This window comes from Balaenoptera acutorostrata, chromosome 3 (assembly GCF_949987535.1).
Source record: "Balaenoptera acutorostrata chromosome 3, mBalAcu1.1, whole genome shotgun sequence".
In the NCBI taxonomy this organism is placed as follows: domain Eukaryota; kingdom Metazoa; phylum Chordata; class Mammalia; order Artiodactyla; family Balaenopteridae; genus Balaenoptera; species Balaenoptera acutorostrata.
The window spans coordinates 18,939,850-18,955,753 of record NC_080066.1 but is presented as its reverse complement, the minus strand read 5'-3'; the positions used below and the strand labels follow the sequence as shown (position 1 = coordinate 18,955,753).

General features: G+C 47.6%; 1 protein-coding gene across 1 annotated transcript in view; it reads right to left on the bottom strand.

Moving 5' to 3' along the window:
- CCNY (cyclin Y) overlaps window positions 1-15,066 on the bottom strand; it is a 124,280-nt gene extending 109,214 nt beyond the window's left edge. The window contains exon 1 of the mRNA XM_057542963.1: window positions 14,527-15,066. Coding sequence (XP_057398946.1) covers window positions 14,527-14,680 — 154 coding nt within the window. The 5' untranslated portion in view covers window positions 14,681-15,066. The remainder of the gene's footprint in view (window positions 1-14,526) is intronic.
- Window positions 15,067-15,904: the final 838 nt, after the last annotated feature.

The window sequence follows — 15,904 nt, the reverse complement described above, 5'->3', positions numbered from 1 at the left end:
ATTTCAATTCAAGTTACATAAACTGCTAAAAAAAAAAAATCTAAGATAGGAAAGCTGACAGATGTTCACAGTGTAAGAGCATTTTTTTTTAAGTGGATAAACCTGGAATTTATAAGGGGCAAGCTAAGAAAGAGCAAGAAAGAGAAACAGTAATTTTAGTAAGTTTCCCAGCTTTCAAATTAACAGATGTCTCAAAGACTTTTTATTTTAATTTCTTAATAGAGATAACCATGCTTTTCTGCTAAAGTCCCTCTTTTCCAAACTATTTGTGAAACTTACCCCTAACTTGAGTTTTACCCAAATTCATTCATTTTAGGTCTACTAGGGAATTCCTTTTCCTACCAGGGAAAACTGAAACACGGATTTTAAAAATACATATCTGATAAAATTATTTCCAAATGCCCTTCTCTGAAATGTGCTTCCCCCAACCATTCACCACCCCCTGCAACCTCACCCTTTTATCCACTTCCATAACAACAGAGGTAAAGCTTCTGTAGTCATGTCCAGACCCCCCATCTTGACCTTCACCCACCACAGCTGACTGGACATCTCTCACAGGGGAAGCCACCCCATTAGCTGGGTGGAGTACATGCAATCCTTCCTCCTGGGAAACTGGAACACTGAGATTCTAGTCAGTCTTTTGTGGTCTTAGAATTGAGGGAGAGAGGGAGGGAGAGAGGGAGGGAGGGAGGGAGGGAGGGAGGGAGAAAGGAAGGAATTTTACAGAGAGAATAAAAATTGACAGAAAAATAAATTTGAGACATGGAGAAAGATAAGACCAACTAAGCCTGACAAGAGAATTTAAAAGTAAAATACTGAAGAGACAGCTGACTCTGTTCCTACAGGCTGTCCAACTCCCAACTCCAGTTCCCTATGAGACTCAGGTATGCTCCTGGCCCTTGCTTTCCATGAAATATCTTCACGTACTTGCAGTAACTCTTCCCTCCTGCACTCCCCACCCATTTTGCTCAAGCAGTTTTAGTGGACTACCATTACATACAAGCAAAAGAATCTTGTTTAACGCCTGCGGTAAGCAGCCTCCAATATAGCCCCCCCCCAAACACCTCTAGGTATTCACACTCTTATGTAACACTGTTCCCTTGGGTGTGGGCCGGACTTGAGCAACGATGGAATGCCATTTCTAACTCAGGTACAGAAAGGCTGCGGCACCTACCCTAGGGGTATCTCTTGCCCTCCCAGATCACTTGCTCTAGGGGAAGCCAGCTGCCATGGTGGGAGCTGCCCCTGGAGAGGCTGGCAAGGCAAGGAACTGATGTCTGAAGCCAGCAGCCAGCGAGCACCTGACGCCTTGGAAGGAGATTCTCTTATCCTGGTTGAGCCCTAAGAGGACCACGGCCCCAGCTGACAGCTCGACTGCAATTCTACCAGAGACCCTGAGCTAAGGTGTGCCGGAGTCCCGACTCACAGAAACTGAGAGATGATGAATACTGTTGTTCTAAGCTACTAAATTTGGGGGTAGTTTGTTACACAGCCTCATTAGCCCACAAGCCACAACGAAGAGCCAGCGCAGCCAAAAAAAAAAAAAAAAAGATTAATCTCCTTTGGGGAATATTTAACTTTGTGGCAAGAACCAGTGTGAAAGGCCCTGACCCCCATCAGGAGACTTGCTCCCGCCTGCACACCACCCAGAACGAGCTGTGTAACGCTGGGGAGCAGCCCTCCCAGCAGCTTGGCTGCCTGACCTGAAGCGTGAGGATCTCGGTGGTACCTGATGGTATGAACACTCCGTGATTCTACGAAGGCTAATGTCTCATACCCAACAAAAACAGCACATTGCTTTTACAGTTCTCAAGACATTATCCTGTCTTCCACGTTACAACTTTGAGTAATCATTTCCCAGAATCCAGAGTATATGCAAAATACTCAAGAAACTGCTCTCCAATGCACATCCATCCATTATGAAATCTTTTAGAACAAATGTCCCCCTAAGGAGCATAATTCATTAAATAAGATGTTTGGGGACTAAGCCACCGATAGGTTCAACATTACCTACTGACTTCAAAACAAAGTTATGCCCCAATGCACGCATGATCTTTCTGAAGCAGTTTCCCTGCACCCTTTCCCGCCCCTTCCCCACTCCCACTCCTCTTGCCCTCAGCACCAGGCTGTCTTGGCAAAGCCTTCCCTGACCACATCCCCTCACCACCTAGGACAGAGATCATCATTTCAGCCTCCCTTCTACCTCTGTATATGGTATTGTAATCACTTATCTGCATATTTGTCTCCCTTAAAGGATCATTAGGTCCTAAGGGCAAAGTCCAAGCTACATTGATCTTTGCATTCCCAGCATCCAGTGGGGAGCCTGGAACTGATTAGTACTTGGATTGACCAATATTTGTTGACCGGTAGAGGAACTGAACCTTAACCTCCAAGAGGGGGCATCAAATTCCCGCTCGTATGCAAAATGCCAGCACAGCACTGCCCGCGATAGCCAGGGCTCTGAGCCCAGTCATCACAGGCACCACGAGTTCCCCCTGCAAGTGATGGAAAACAGACGTCTCTCGGCCAACACTTGCTGCTGAATTCCATTTTCTCTCCAACTCCTGCTTCTCCGTGGCTGAAGACAACACATTCTAGAAATACTTCTCACAAGGAATTTACCACTTGCTAGACATGTTAGTTTAAAAGGAAAGGAAGCCCCCCTAACTTCTCAGCTTGTCTAGTTCCTCACAGCATTAGCATTCTGCTTATGTGGCCTCTTTTATCTACAATGAGAACTCCAAACTAAACAACTGTCACCACTTCTGAACTCTGGGGAAAAAAAGGAAAAAAAAAAAAAAGCTTTCTGATTAGTTTTGCAGCCACAGTCATCCTACAAACTGATCCCACGCTCAGCAATAACCGGCATTTCAAATAAAAACGGTACTGGGAACGCTGTATTCTAGGTAGACTTCCTGGAACAAAACAAGTGAAATGAAGGCCAAGACATCATACCCCAAGTGTCTTATAATAATACCTGAAAATCAGGTAAATTACGTACACCCTCAGGAGCAAACCAAACAACATGGCCAACACAGGTATCAGTGATCACGCCTACCTGGCCAAAGCGCATAACGAGCAATGGCCCTAAAAACTGTTGGGCTGAAGACCTTCAAGAGGAGCACTGCTGTTTACTAAGAAAATAGGATTCAAATTCATATTGGATACCCCTTTATATACTGGTTACCTGTTCACCAAAAGAGGTCTCGTAAGGGCACCTAATAAGAAGCACTTCTGTTCATCGTGTCCCACGGTTTTGTTTTATATGCTTAAAACAAAAGTACTTAAAATATTCTATAATCATAATCTTCTGTCTCAAGTTACATTCCTGGTCCCCACGAACTGCTAAGCACCCCTACCTTAAGTGGTACAGAAGACATTTTGTCGTATTTCTTCTTGTGCAAACAGATTCTCTAGACAGCCTGCCCACAAAAGCAGCTGAAAGAACTATGACACACTTCGCTTGGGTAAAGCCAGACCTTCCTTCCCTGAAAGACCTCTTATTTCATGCACACGGGCATATACTGGGCCTGGTTAAACTTCAGATTCACTCTAAAAACAATACTGAAGGTCACGTCAGAGGGCCTCAGAATACAGAAGGAACAGAGAGAAAAGGACCAAGGTCTGGCTGCCTCTGCATGGCTCATCTCCGCGTCACGTCCAGATGTGCTACGCGGACCAGGAGGGGCTCGTCCTTGTAACTGCAAGCAGCGCTGCTACAGGGCTCCGTGCGCACGTGGACAGGCAGCCCCGGAAGCAGGGGCAGCCCCAACGCTCCGTCCTCCCATCTTTCTGCCGGGAGCCTTTTTAATTCTGCCGTCGAGGCCCAGGCAGCCGGCTTCCCTCTGAGCTCCGCAGCAAGGCTGCTGACCACCTCGCTAATCAACGGCTGCACCTGGACAACGGGGACGCTTCCTAATCAGTGATCTGTGCTACACGGGCACCGCAGGCGTTGACTGTGCACCTTCAACTCTCAGGCTCTGGAGGAACCTCTTCAGCTTCAGGAGCCACTTCCATTTCTATCTTTATAGGTAATTTTACAACTAAGGGATTGACATTTTGGGTTCAAATATTCATAGAGGCAAGGTTTAATTGTCAGGAATACAGCATCACCACATTTTTTGGAGCTTTCTTCACCTAGGCAAGCTACAAATCAAGACTTGAATTTCTAAACCTCAAATCAAATCAAGTCTTGAAATCAAATGACCTGTTCATCCCCAAACTTTTTTCCTTAAGAGTATAACAGTGCAACACAGATACGACACCCAGAGGGGTTTCCCCCCAAGTTTTCTATTAAGCATGACCTTGAATACCAGACCCTGAATCAAACACCTTTTCTGTTCACCCACCACCTGCCTCAGGAAGCCAGGTCACCCAGCTGCAGTGATGAGATTTGAAAAGGTCCACAAAAGTACAAAACTGCACTGAGCACTCAAACCAAGCCAAAGCGACGTCAGAAAACAGATCAGAGCTTTACCAACTCAAACAGACCATCTTTATATTCCTCCTCAAAACAGACTCTCAAAGGAAAGCCCACTGTGAGTACTAATAAAATATGAAAAACCCACACAAAAAAACTAGCTGATTTTAAAGTTGAAGTAAAAAATAAAACTGCCGGCTAAAAGAAAAATGTACCACGCCTCTCAGTATTGCACTAAAAAGGGAAAAAAGAAAGGGGAAGAAAAAAAGGAGAAGGCATACTGAAGACAAACGCATGACTTTTTAATTTGAGCAGAGGAATCACACACCTTCCAGGTGCACCCAGAACACCATGGCCCCATCAGCTCAGAGTCAAGGGCACATGTTTCTGTCCACAGTACCACGAGTAGCCCTACCTCAGAGCACGTGCCCGTTCTAAGGAGTCCAAATGAGCACAGAAAGCAGCCCTGTGGGGAAACAGCGGGGTTGTTCACACGGTGCCCCTGGAGCCCGGCATGCCTGCCCGTGGCCTCGGACGTGTGACAGTGACAAACGTGCAGAACCAAGACAAAGGGGAGATGGCGCTGCCCCCTCGCAGGCTGCGGCCCATGCTCACCCGGCTCCACCCACTCTTCTCTTGTCCTCACACTCCGTCCTCGGCTCCCTCCCTCCTTCCCTCTGCTCCTGTCACAGTGCCTTTTTACCCCAGACACAAGAATAACTTCCATTTTCGAAACACCCAACTTAGGCTTCAACAAAGGTTCCCCCCAGAACATTCTTGGTTAAATGAGAGGCAACGATGAGGTCCAGTCGTCCAGTGTCTCCTGGTCCCACACCGGAAGCCCACAGGGCCTCTCCCCAGCAGGCCATCCCCACTGACGCTGAAAACCACAGCCCCGCGCACCGTCCAGCCCCAGTCATTCTCAAGGGCGCGAGGCACCCAACGTGGCCCAGAAGCAAAGGCACTGACCACTCGTGGGGCTGTGCCCGCCCAGGGGTCTTGCACAGGGTCGTCCCCCCCTCCCACCCCCACCTCCTCGAGGCCGCCGCAGCCCCTCCGCACACGCTCTGTTCACGTCCTGCACTCCCCAAACCCAGGGGCCACCGACAGCTGCAAAGCCAGCGACTAAGCAGCGTCCCTCCCGCTGCGGAGGAGACACTACACAGGGCACGGGGCCTGCACCCGGGTGCAGGGCTCAGACAGAACCACCAGCCTCCACGGAAGAGAACGGCGTGCACAGCAAGGACCCGTGCTCTCCTCCTCCAGTTCAGGGCTGTGCGGTTGATACTTCAAGTCACCCTTCTGAAAGGCAGCTTTGCTATGCTTCCTCCCGACTTCCGACAAAATGCAAGACACAGAAAATCAGACATTAGATTTACCTATAGAAAAGAGTCAAATGTATGCTAACATTAAAGTGAATGAACAATAATACGTCCCTCTTCATTGGCTTTAGCTCTCGAAGACAGAAGGCAATCTCCAATTCTGTAGAAACCCTGTTTACCAATGCCTTTCAAGCAAAGGAGTAACAAGAACTACACATTAAAATAACGGCCCATCACTTACACACAGCTTGAGGGGGAAAAAAAAAGATTATCCGCATAAACTGACAAAAGTAATGCTCCCTATAAATGAAGCACTGCTTGATGAATGTGTGAGTTCGAAATTTTTGAAGCTGAATTTAAACACAGCATCACAACTTCGACTCTCATCCTAGATTTCGGCAGGACACACAGGGAGCCCTAAAACCTAGACTCGTAAGCAACTATACAAAATGTAGATCCACATCTAAAAACCAGAGATAGTTCAAAGGACAATTGCGATTACACTTAATTCAATAGCTGTCATCAACTAGTATCCTAAGTCAAGGTTCATTCCTGGACAGAATTCTAAATGTGGAGTGAAACCTTTTCTTGAGGTGAAGGACAGACCTCTTAACCTATCCATCCATGCACTAATTCCCCTGATTAATGCTAAATTTGCAGAGTGAGACAAGAGTTTATCAAATATAATCACAATATCTTTAATAGCTTCTCTTTCCCCACCAGGAACAGAATCATCCATCCACAAGAAAACTTGCTTACAAAATATTTCAAACACTACACAGTGTTGCAACACAGCTATATTACATGTGAACTCCCATGCAGAGTATTTCCTATTCATCCTCCTCAGAGACACAAGGTGTCTCGGAGGTGTCCAAAATAGAAGTGACTTGCATTTCACCATCCAACTAAGATTTCTGTAAAGCTCACGAAGCAATCTGGCAAGGATGTAACTGCAGTTGCTAACAATTATCTTTAGTGTACTCCAGCTGTATTTCTCTCAGTACCAGGAGCCAGCTGACATGTCTGCGGAGGCTGGTACATCTCTGCTGAGCATGGCACTCACATCTATCACACTCAATGAGCCCCCACTATACAGCCCGAATAGGGGACAAAGACCACAAAAGAATGACCCAGGAATTAAAATTACATGTTAGGTAATGTGTCTACCAAATAATGAAATCAGGTTGAAATTTTTTTTTTCAATCAAAGTAGGATAACCACAGGAGTCTAGACACTTATCCCAGAGATGTTACCATTGCCCAAATATTTTAGAACTCCTTTTCAGTCCAATTTTTGAGCCATATGAAAAACAAATAAAAAAACAAAGTTTCTTTATCAAGTCAAAACTGTTGTATAGAATGTCAATATTCTGACAAAGGCGAAGAATAAAGGATTTCAAGGTTTTCCACTCCAGTATTTAAGTGTAACCTGCCCAGCAAGGCAACAGAGAAGCCCAGAATGTAGCAATTTGGAACTGACCGTCCCTGAGATGATCTCTCTTCTCAGAGTCACGAAGAGACTTTCTAGGCAAAACCTTGCCGACTGAGGAGCCTGCCAATTTGTCAGCTGTCAGACCAACCACGCTCGATTTTAGCTTCAGCACACCCTTTTTTCCAAGCTGGCAGAGAGCAAAAGAAGCCCCTAGAAGAAGCAAAGGAAGGGAGCCATACGAAACAGCTACCAGCAGCACAAGCAGCTGAGAAAGGGAACAGAGGGCGAGGTCTCCTCTGGCCTCTCTGCAGCTGTGGACCCAGCCAGTCAGATTCTTCCTTGAAAAAGATGGGCACAAACTGCCCCAAAAAAACTCGCGCAGGGCTTCCTGAGCTTATTTTTCAGCCCATCAATTCCTCTTTATTTAAAGCAGTATTTTAATACAATAAAGCACCTGTATGCATGCCTCAAAAACCTTATTCTTTGAAGAATTTTTTTTTTTAAATCCCTGGCCTTACCCTCTCTGTCAGGGCACAGGCTGACGTTCCCAGGAACCCGGCTCCACGGGCAGCCAGCCAACCGGCTGGCTGGCTGGGGGGGCCGGGCATCCCCAGGAGTCGGGGAAGCTGTCTCAAATACTCATCCCACTTTCACTGCGTGGCATCATGGTATGACTTTGGAAAGACGCAACCCAGAAGGGCAATAAATGCTAGAAAGAGGATGATTTCTATTCCAAATTCTACTGCCAGCAAGCTTCCACTCAAAGGTCACAGAACTCTGCATAACCTCATCCCACCCAGCTCTAAAATTCCACTTATCCTTCCAGTACTACCTTGAATGCTTGATATGTTGGTCGGATGAGCCCCTCGGCTTCTGGCTTCTCTGTCTATGGAAAGTTCAAACACAGGTTGCTGTAGCTCTTGCAGCACACTGCATATTTAATCCAAGAAAATCAACATGAGCGCCATGTTCATAATGACATACATGCACCTAGTACTTTCTGGTTTATTAAGGATTTTAGTCTCATTTTAGGTCCCTTGGGTCATATGTCAAGGCAGTTTTTTAAAAAAATAAATTTATTTATTTATTTTGGGCTGCGTTGGGTCTTCGTTGCTGTGCGCGGGCTTTCTCTAGTTGCGACGAGGGGGGCTGCTCTTTGTTGCAGTGCGTGGGCTTCTCACTGCGGTGGCTTCTCTTGTTTCAGGGCACGGGCTCTAGGCGCAGAGGCTCAGTATTTGTGGCTCATGGGCTCTAGAGTGCAGGCCTAGTAGTTGTGGCACACGGGCCTAGTTGCTCCACGGCATGTGGGATCTTCCCGGACCAGGGTTCGAACCCGTGTCCCCTACATTGGCAGGCGGATTCTTAACGACTGCGTCACCAGGGAAGCCCTCAAGGCAGTACTTTTAAGCACCCTTCTTTAAGCAGAGAGGAAAGTGGCTCAGTAGCACAGAGGCCCCGCAGCAAAGGCAGAGCCACGTCCAGAGCGCAGACCTCCTGATTACTGGGCTCCCGCTCTTTGCCCTCCATCAACTTCACAGACCCAGAGGCACATTCTGTAAACCCCCTGGGAAGAGCCTTCTCTCATTCTTCAGGAAAGGTAGGCTAGGACAACAGTGAGTCTCGGAGCACAGAGAGGAAATGATCTCCTACCCAAGACTCCCAGCAACAAACTCAACATTTCATGATGACGCGAAAGGCTGCAGAGAGAGAGTGAGCTCTCTCACTCCTTCCAGCTACCAGCTGAAAATGATACTGAAAGCACGAGAGGCTCTAACATCAACTGTTGGTGCCACAGACTTACCCTGGGCGCCTAGATGTTGAATCATTAAAGGATCTGTACTTTGAAGTATGACAAGCATGATACTGTGAATTGCTCTCTTGTGAAAAATACCAAACACTGCTTCCTTAAAGGTAAGTCCAACACTATATGCTTGGAACTAAATCTCTGACCCTGCGTGATTAAAACAGGATTTCAAAGCTGCTCACGTGGCTTGCCTCTCACTATATATTTCCTTTTGGTTCTGCCCTTTCCTGGATAGGAATGGATTTAATCTTTGTGTTGTTAGTTTCATCTAGCCAGAAATGTGAAAGCAATTCATCTCCTTAAGATGATAGAAACAATCAGCTTTGCAGAAAAGGGTGAGAAAATCTACAATTCCAAAAAATTATTTAATCTTCACTCCTCCCTAAAAGGAGCAGAAAAGTAAAAATCCTATTCGCAAAGTATTGCTAGCCAAAAGCACAAAGGCAACAACTGAACCTCTGAAAACAAGAGAGGCATGGGCCAGGCACAGATCACTCCCTCCCTAAGTAGCTATCACAGGGTAGTTGAGGTGTGACGCTCTAGCAAGTAAGGATAGATTGGACCCCAACTCTGCCACTAACTAGCTGTGGAAACTTGAGCAAATTTCTTAACTTTTCAGGCTCGATTACCTCTCCTGTAAAATGAGGAGAAAGATGTGAAGAGATTCACTACCCTCTTCCAAGATCTGCATGACCTGCGCAAGAGACTGCACCTCTCCAAGATTCAGCTTCCTCATCCGTAAAGTGAGGGGATGGGAGCAAATGACTCCCTGATTCTAAATTAGGGAGGAAAGTGAGTGGAGTGGAGGTCAGGGGGCCACAAGCTTTGCTCCATGGAGCCCCCACTGTATGCAATCAGCCCACACTTGGTCAGAACATCTTCACAAACCTTGCAGGCAGCACTGCTAATAAATTTTAGGCTGGAAGCAAAGTCTACAGGCATGGTTTTGCCCGTCAGGCTGGAAAGGTTAAAGTGGGGCTGAGACTCGAGAAAAAGAACGCAGAAGACATCAATTTCCATAGGCTGCAGACAGCGCAGACACCAACGCCAGGAGTCCAAGCTCCTGCTCCAAACAGGCATTTAGGTCTGTTACCAGCTCTCTTGCCGCCCCACCCTTACAGCAGTGGGCTTCCCCAGCTACCCTGCCGTGCCTGGGGAAGCACCTCAAGCTTCCAGCTTCCCTGGCCCGGGAGGTTCAGATACCAGTGCCGTATATCCCAGAACACATTTCACGTTTAATCCAAGAAAGTCACATGAATGGCTATGTTCATAATCACATTTGTTTATCTAGTGTTTTTTGACTTATAAGCATTTGAGTCTCACTTTGATCCTTAAGGACGTGAGACCACAGCTAAAGCCATTCATCTGAAGAGACATCTGAAATAAGACTAAACATATCACGCCGTTAAAGAGATTTCCACTAGCCATTGGTTTCCTTTCAGTTTGGGTGTGTTTTTTTCTTTTGTTATGCTTTGAAATCTTTCTTCAGTTTCATTTTCAGGATATCACCTTATCTGCTTACCTCTCAGGTTAAAACGCAAACCAACCAAAAAGTTTCACATCCACTCTGCTTTCATTATTACAGGTCTTATTCATTCCCTACTTCCTTCTGCTTCCTCTCAGTCAATAAATACACACACTGATGCTCTGACTCTGATGTCCTTCAGTGGCTGGCTTCACTCATTCATTCAACAAATATTTAAAGCTGGTCTTCAAGGTATCAGGCACTACTGTAAGCACTAAAGTTACATCAGTGAACAAAACAAAAATGTTCTAGTAGAACTTATATGCTAGAGTAGAAATATTATTACAATATATACATATATGTGTATACAATGTACTACAGGTGACATGCAATTAAGAAATCATACTGCACAAAATTTATATTAGGATTGCTGATGGGGTGACCAGAGGAACGTTAAAGTGGGGTGATTGGGAAGGCCTCACTGAAAAAGTGAGGCTTGAACTAAGACTGAAGGTGGTGAGGGGGCTGGCCAAGAGGACACATGGAGAAGAGCATTCCAGGCAGAGGGACAGAGCAGAGGTCCTGGAGTGACAGCATGTCTGGTGTGTTCAGGGAACAGCACTGAAGGAGGCCAGTGTGGCTGGAAACAGCTAGTGATTGAGGAGGGCAGGCAGATCACAAAGGGCCTTGGAGACTACTGGAAGGACTCCACTGTCAAGTTCACGGTAAGGCTTTTACTCCATGTGACATAAGAAGTCGCTGCAGCTTTTTGAGCAGAGGAGTGATGTGTTAAAGTTCTGAAAAGGATCTCAGCACAGCTGCAGTGTCGAGAACAGACTGTGGTGGGTAAGGGGAGAAGCAGGGAGACCAGTCAGGCTGCTTAGATTGCTACGCAGGAGAGGTTTTAAGAAGCGGTCAGATTCTGGATATATTTTGAAGGTAGAGAGTCATGCCTTCCTAGCAGACTGGATATGAGATGAGGGAGCTATTGGATTGTCAAGGATGACAGCTGATCCCTGGATGAAGTGGCTCCCAGTCATTTTGAGGTTTGAGTTTGTCAACCCAAACTGACACTCTGGTACAGATGTTACAATTATCCTGATTTATTTGGTCTCACCGAATTTTAAATTCTCTTTAGTCCATTCTTCTTCTTCTCCTCCCACAAAAATAATCTAATCAGGTAAGTCCAGCATGTTACAGATGGAGGAAGTCCTTCCCAGAGAAATCATGGATACAACGCAGTGACACACAGCCTACCCCAGAAGGCAACCCCACACTAGTTAATATTTAGTTAATATTTGATGACTAGTCAAGCAACAATGAAAAGTTTCCACTAGTCATTTACTGGCTCCATGACTTTGGGCAAGTCATTTCTCCTCTCTGTCTCATTTCTTGGTCTTAAAGTAAGGATAATATTACCCCCAGGGTTACTGTGACGACTGAACGAATGAGCTGATGTCGAGCGTTAAAGCGGCATCCAGCACAGAGTAAGCAATATGTAAGGGCTGTGCTTATTACCATCACTGTTGCTAAGCGTTTTTGTTTTTTCTCAATCCCACAATAATTTTACCAGGAGTAATACCTGGGTAACTGATGAGTCTAATATAAATTTCTAAAGCAGGAATAACCTAACACTAAGGTACACTAAATACAAAGGCAGGCAAGTTGCCTGTGGGCGTCATGGAAGCCTAACCCAGTCACTGAAATTCTACAAACATTACCTGCTGTGTTTGGGCAGGGAAAACATGAACCTCATATCTTTGTGCTCTGAAGAAACTAACCTAACCCAGCTCCATGAACTTCTCTGAACCTTCCAAGACTAGCTGTCTGGAAGATCTTTCAGGGTATAAGAAATATGGTACTTAGGCACTTCAGCTTTTGTTACCTACTAAAATCAAGAACTCCTGAGATGCAGTTTTTACATGTTTACTAATCATCTAACAATCAGAAGTTAAAATACAGATATATATGTACATCTATACACTACAACTTAAGCAAATCTATTCTCTTCTCCAAGCCTCGGACAGAATGAATTTCCACGGAAAATGCCCCTGAACAACAGTGACACTTCCAAGGCTCAACCAGCCAGCGACTTTCAACCCGGCTGCATCTTAGAATCACCTGGAGCGCTTTACACATACTAATGCCAAAGCCCAGTCCTAGATTTCTGCTCTAATTGAAACCGTTGAGAATGGCTGAATAGGTAAATACTACAAGTATTATTGACTGAATGTGGCAGACAGAACATTGTTTAAATAGTGAATTAGTATTTCTGGGTTTAAACTAGCCTCAAACCAACTGGGTTCTGGGGTGAGAAGCCACTACAGCGCAGATTAGAAATCATCTACAGTCCAAATTAGAAATCCTCTTAACCTGCACTATAGTCTCTCAAACCACCCCAAACCTCCAAAACAAGAGCTGCTGCTCTTCCAAATGTTTTCTCAAAAGCGAATGAAGACCAAAACTTAGATTTCTTCCAAATGAAAGAACACAACACTACTCTATTTTTTTCTGGCAAAATCCTTCTAAGCCTTACTGCCGAATAGCTGATTACAATTACTTTTATTTTCCTGTTTCCTTACTATAGGCAATAATAACGTGCAGCCTGGGTCTAAGAAATGAGAGTATTCCTTTTGTTTGTATTATTTTAATCCATTATTTAAAACACAATGCCTCTACCTGATATTAAGGCACAACGTAAGGGAGAAATTATCTTCAATGTTCCAACATTATATAGGACTAAATGATGATTTTCTACAACAAAATCATTCATTCATTCCTTTAAAACACAATACTTAGTGTTTATTACATGCTGGCCACTTCTTTCAGGTGCTTGAGCCCATAGGAATGATCACGACAGACCGACCTTAATATCCTGCTAGATGCTTTTAAATGCATAAATTTTTTTAAAAAAGTACGGTTATAGTTCAAAGGCAACTAAAGAGTAGGTCAACATAATGGAAGTCTAAAATAACACCACTAGAAATGTCATACTGAACCCTAATTTACTAAGTGCCTACTATAAACCAGGCATTGTTTTAGCCTTTTACATATGGTACTCATTTAATAAAGTTGTTGTCCTAAAAAGAAGAATTTACTATTTAGAAGAAATTAAATGAGGCCAAACAATGAGAAAATTCTTCCCTTTGGTAGAGTTTAAATTTGGCTTTGCACACTAGATGGAATGCGCCATCCTAAAAGCGACAAGAATAAATTACGATAGACTTGTGCCAATTCATTCACACAAGAAATTTTTTCAGACTAGTTCAACCACATCAACTGTGAAAAGATTCAATGGTTAAAAAAAGAGTCAAGTTGTCATAAAAATATATTTCCAATTTCAAATTTTTAAGGTGAAAATTTATAAACTGTATGATGCATAAACTACCCATCTGTAGATATTAAGTCACGTAGCTTATTTTTAAGATGGTACTAATAAAGATACTGTAAGACCAATAAAATAAACAACCATTACTAGGCGCAGCGATCAGTCCTTTAACTTCCTTTACAAACACTAGTCCAAACCAAAAGTCATTCAAATCAATCAGAAATTCACGGGACTGTAATTCAGCCCTAAGCAAAAAAGAGGGGACTTATTCCAAAGCTCTCTGCAAATCACTGTGATAATACTGTAAAGAAAAAAATTTAAAGCATTCAGGTGAAGCTCTCTGACTGCAATCTCTCAGCACCCCCCCCCCAAAAAAAGGCTTCTTGTTGGTGGTGTTTTGGGGAGGTTAGTTTTTTATGGAAATGGGCTGAGGGCCAGCAAGTGGGGTCAACTGGCGAGTTTCCGGGCAGCTGACCCAGGCACCCAGTCCTCGGCCTGCCCAAGGGTCCCCATACCCTTCGCCTTTCGGAGGACGGACGGCCTCACCCTTCTGCGCGCAACTAGACGGGCGGCTCCGCCGGACAGACGGCCGGAGCCCGGCCTGGACCCCGCCCAGGCCCGCTCTCGGGGGCGAAGACCCCGGCCCGCTCGCGGGGAAGGGCCGAGAGCAACGGCCGCCGGGCGGGGTGCGGGGCGCGCGCTCAGGCGGCGCGGGGCGTCGGAGGGATCGGAGGGACCCCCGCCCTCCCGCCTCACCGTCGATGTTCTCCCGGTCGCTGATGTGCTGCAGGTTGCAGCCCGTGTCCTCGCGGCTCAGGTCGGCGTCGGGCCGGCAGGACTCCAGCCGCGAGTGGGCATTCCTGCGGAGCTTGGGGCTGGACGACACGCAGCACGAGGCGGTGTTCCCCATGGCGGGCGCCCCGGCCCCAGCGCGGCCCCGGGTCAGCAACGGCGGCGGCGGCGCGGCCTCGCCATGGGCGGCCCGGCTCCCCTCGCCCGGCCCGGCGGCCTGTCCGCGGCGGAGGAGCGCCCGCGCCCGCGCGACTGCGGCCGCCCGGCCCGGCTCACCCCGCCGCCGCCATGGCGGGCGCCGCGCAGCCGCCTCCGCTACCCGGTCGGTCCGGCTCCGCGCCGGCGGCCGCAAGCGGTTCCGGTTCAGGGGGCGCGGCCGCTCGGGATGCGGGGACGCGGGGACTCGGGGACGCGGGGCGGACGCGGGCGGCGGGAACGCGGGCGGCCGTGGGCGGTGGGAACGCTGGCAGCGGAGAGGCGCAGCGCCAGGCCTGGGCGTGGGCGGCCGCGGAGACGCTGGGTCCGGCCCCCCCGGCCCCGCCCTCCGCGCCCTCCGCGCTCCGCCCCCCCGGCACCGCCCCGCCCTCTGCCCTGGAAGCGGATGCGCGACCGAGAAGGGGGCCCTCCAGCGGGCGCGGGCAGCGCGGCTGCGTCGCGAGGGACCGGTGCGGGGAAGAGAGGTGCGTGCGGCGCCTGGGCCGCGGGGTGGGGGCCGCGGGGCGGGGGCCGCGGGGCGGCTCCGGGCTGAGCGGGGGCGGTGGGGTGGAGCGGAGTGAGGAGCTTTTTTTCTCCTTTATGCGCTGAGAGGCAGCTGGGCAGAGTGGGAGCGCTCTCCTGTCCTGAGCCGCCTATCGTCTGCCCGGAACGCACCTTGGGCCAGGGCGGCGCCGCGCTCCCCGCAGGTTACCGTTAGATCCGTTCAGTAGTGCCTGCTCTCCTGTTCACCCGACCTCGACGTGGGCCGTGCGTTTGGGGACTCTGGAGGGTGTTCCCCGCCCCGCCACCCCCAGTGCATCGCTGCACCCTCGCCTGTCGGGGGGACAAAGTAAGGCGTTAGAAACAACCCTCCCACGCTTTCCAGGTGGCCAGGGGAGGCGTGCTGAGGGGAGACGCGGGGACAGAATGCTTTGAACAGGAGAAACCTGGCGCAACCCATTTTCCATATGAGGAAACTGAGGTACAGAGACACGAAGTGTTAGTGACGGACGCAGGTACTAACTGGGAAGTAAGGGAACTAATACCCAGCATCAGCAATGTGTGTAATCTTGCCAAAGGCAGTGTAAACATGATTTTGTCTAATTCTGGACGACTTTAACCTTTTTTTAACTTGTGCTCCCCCTCT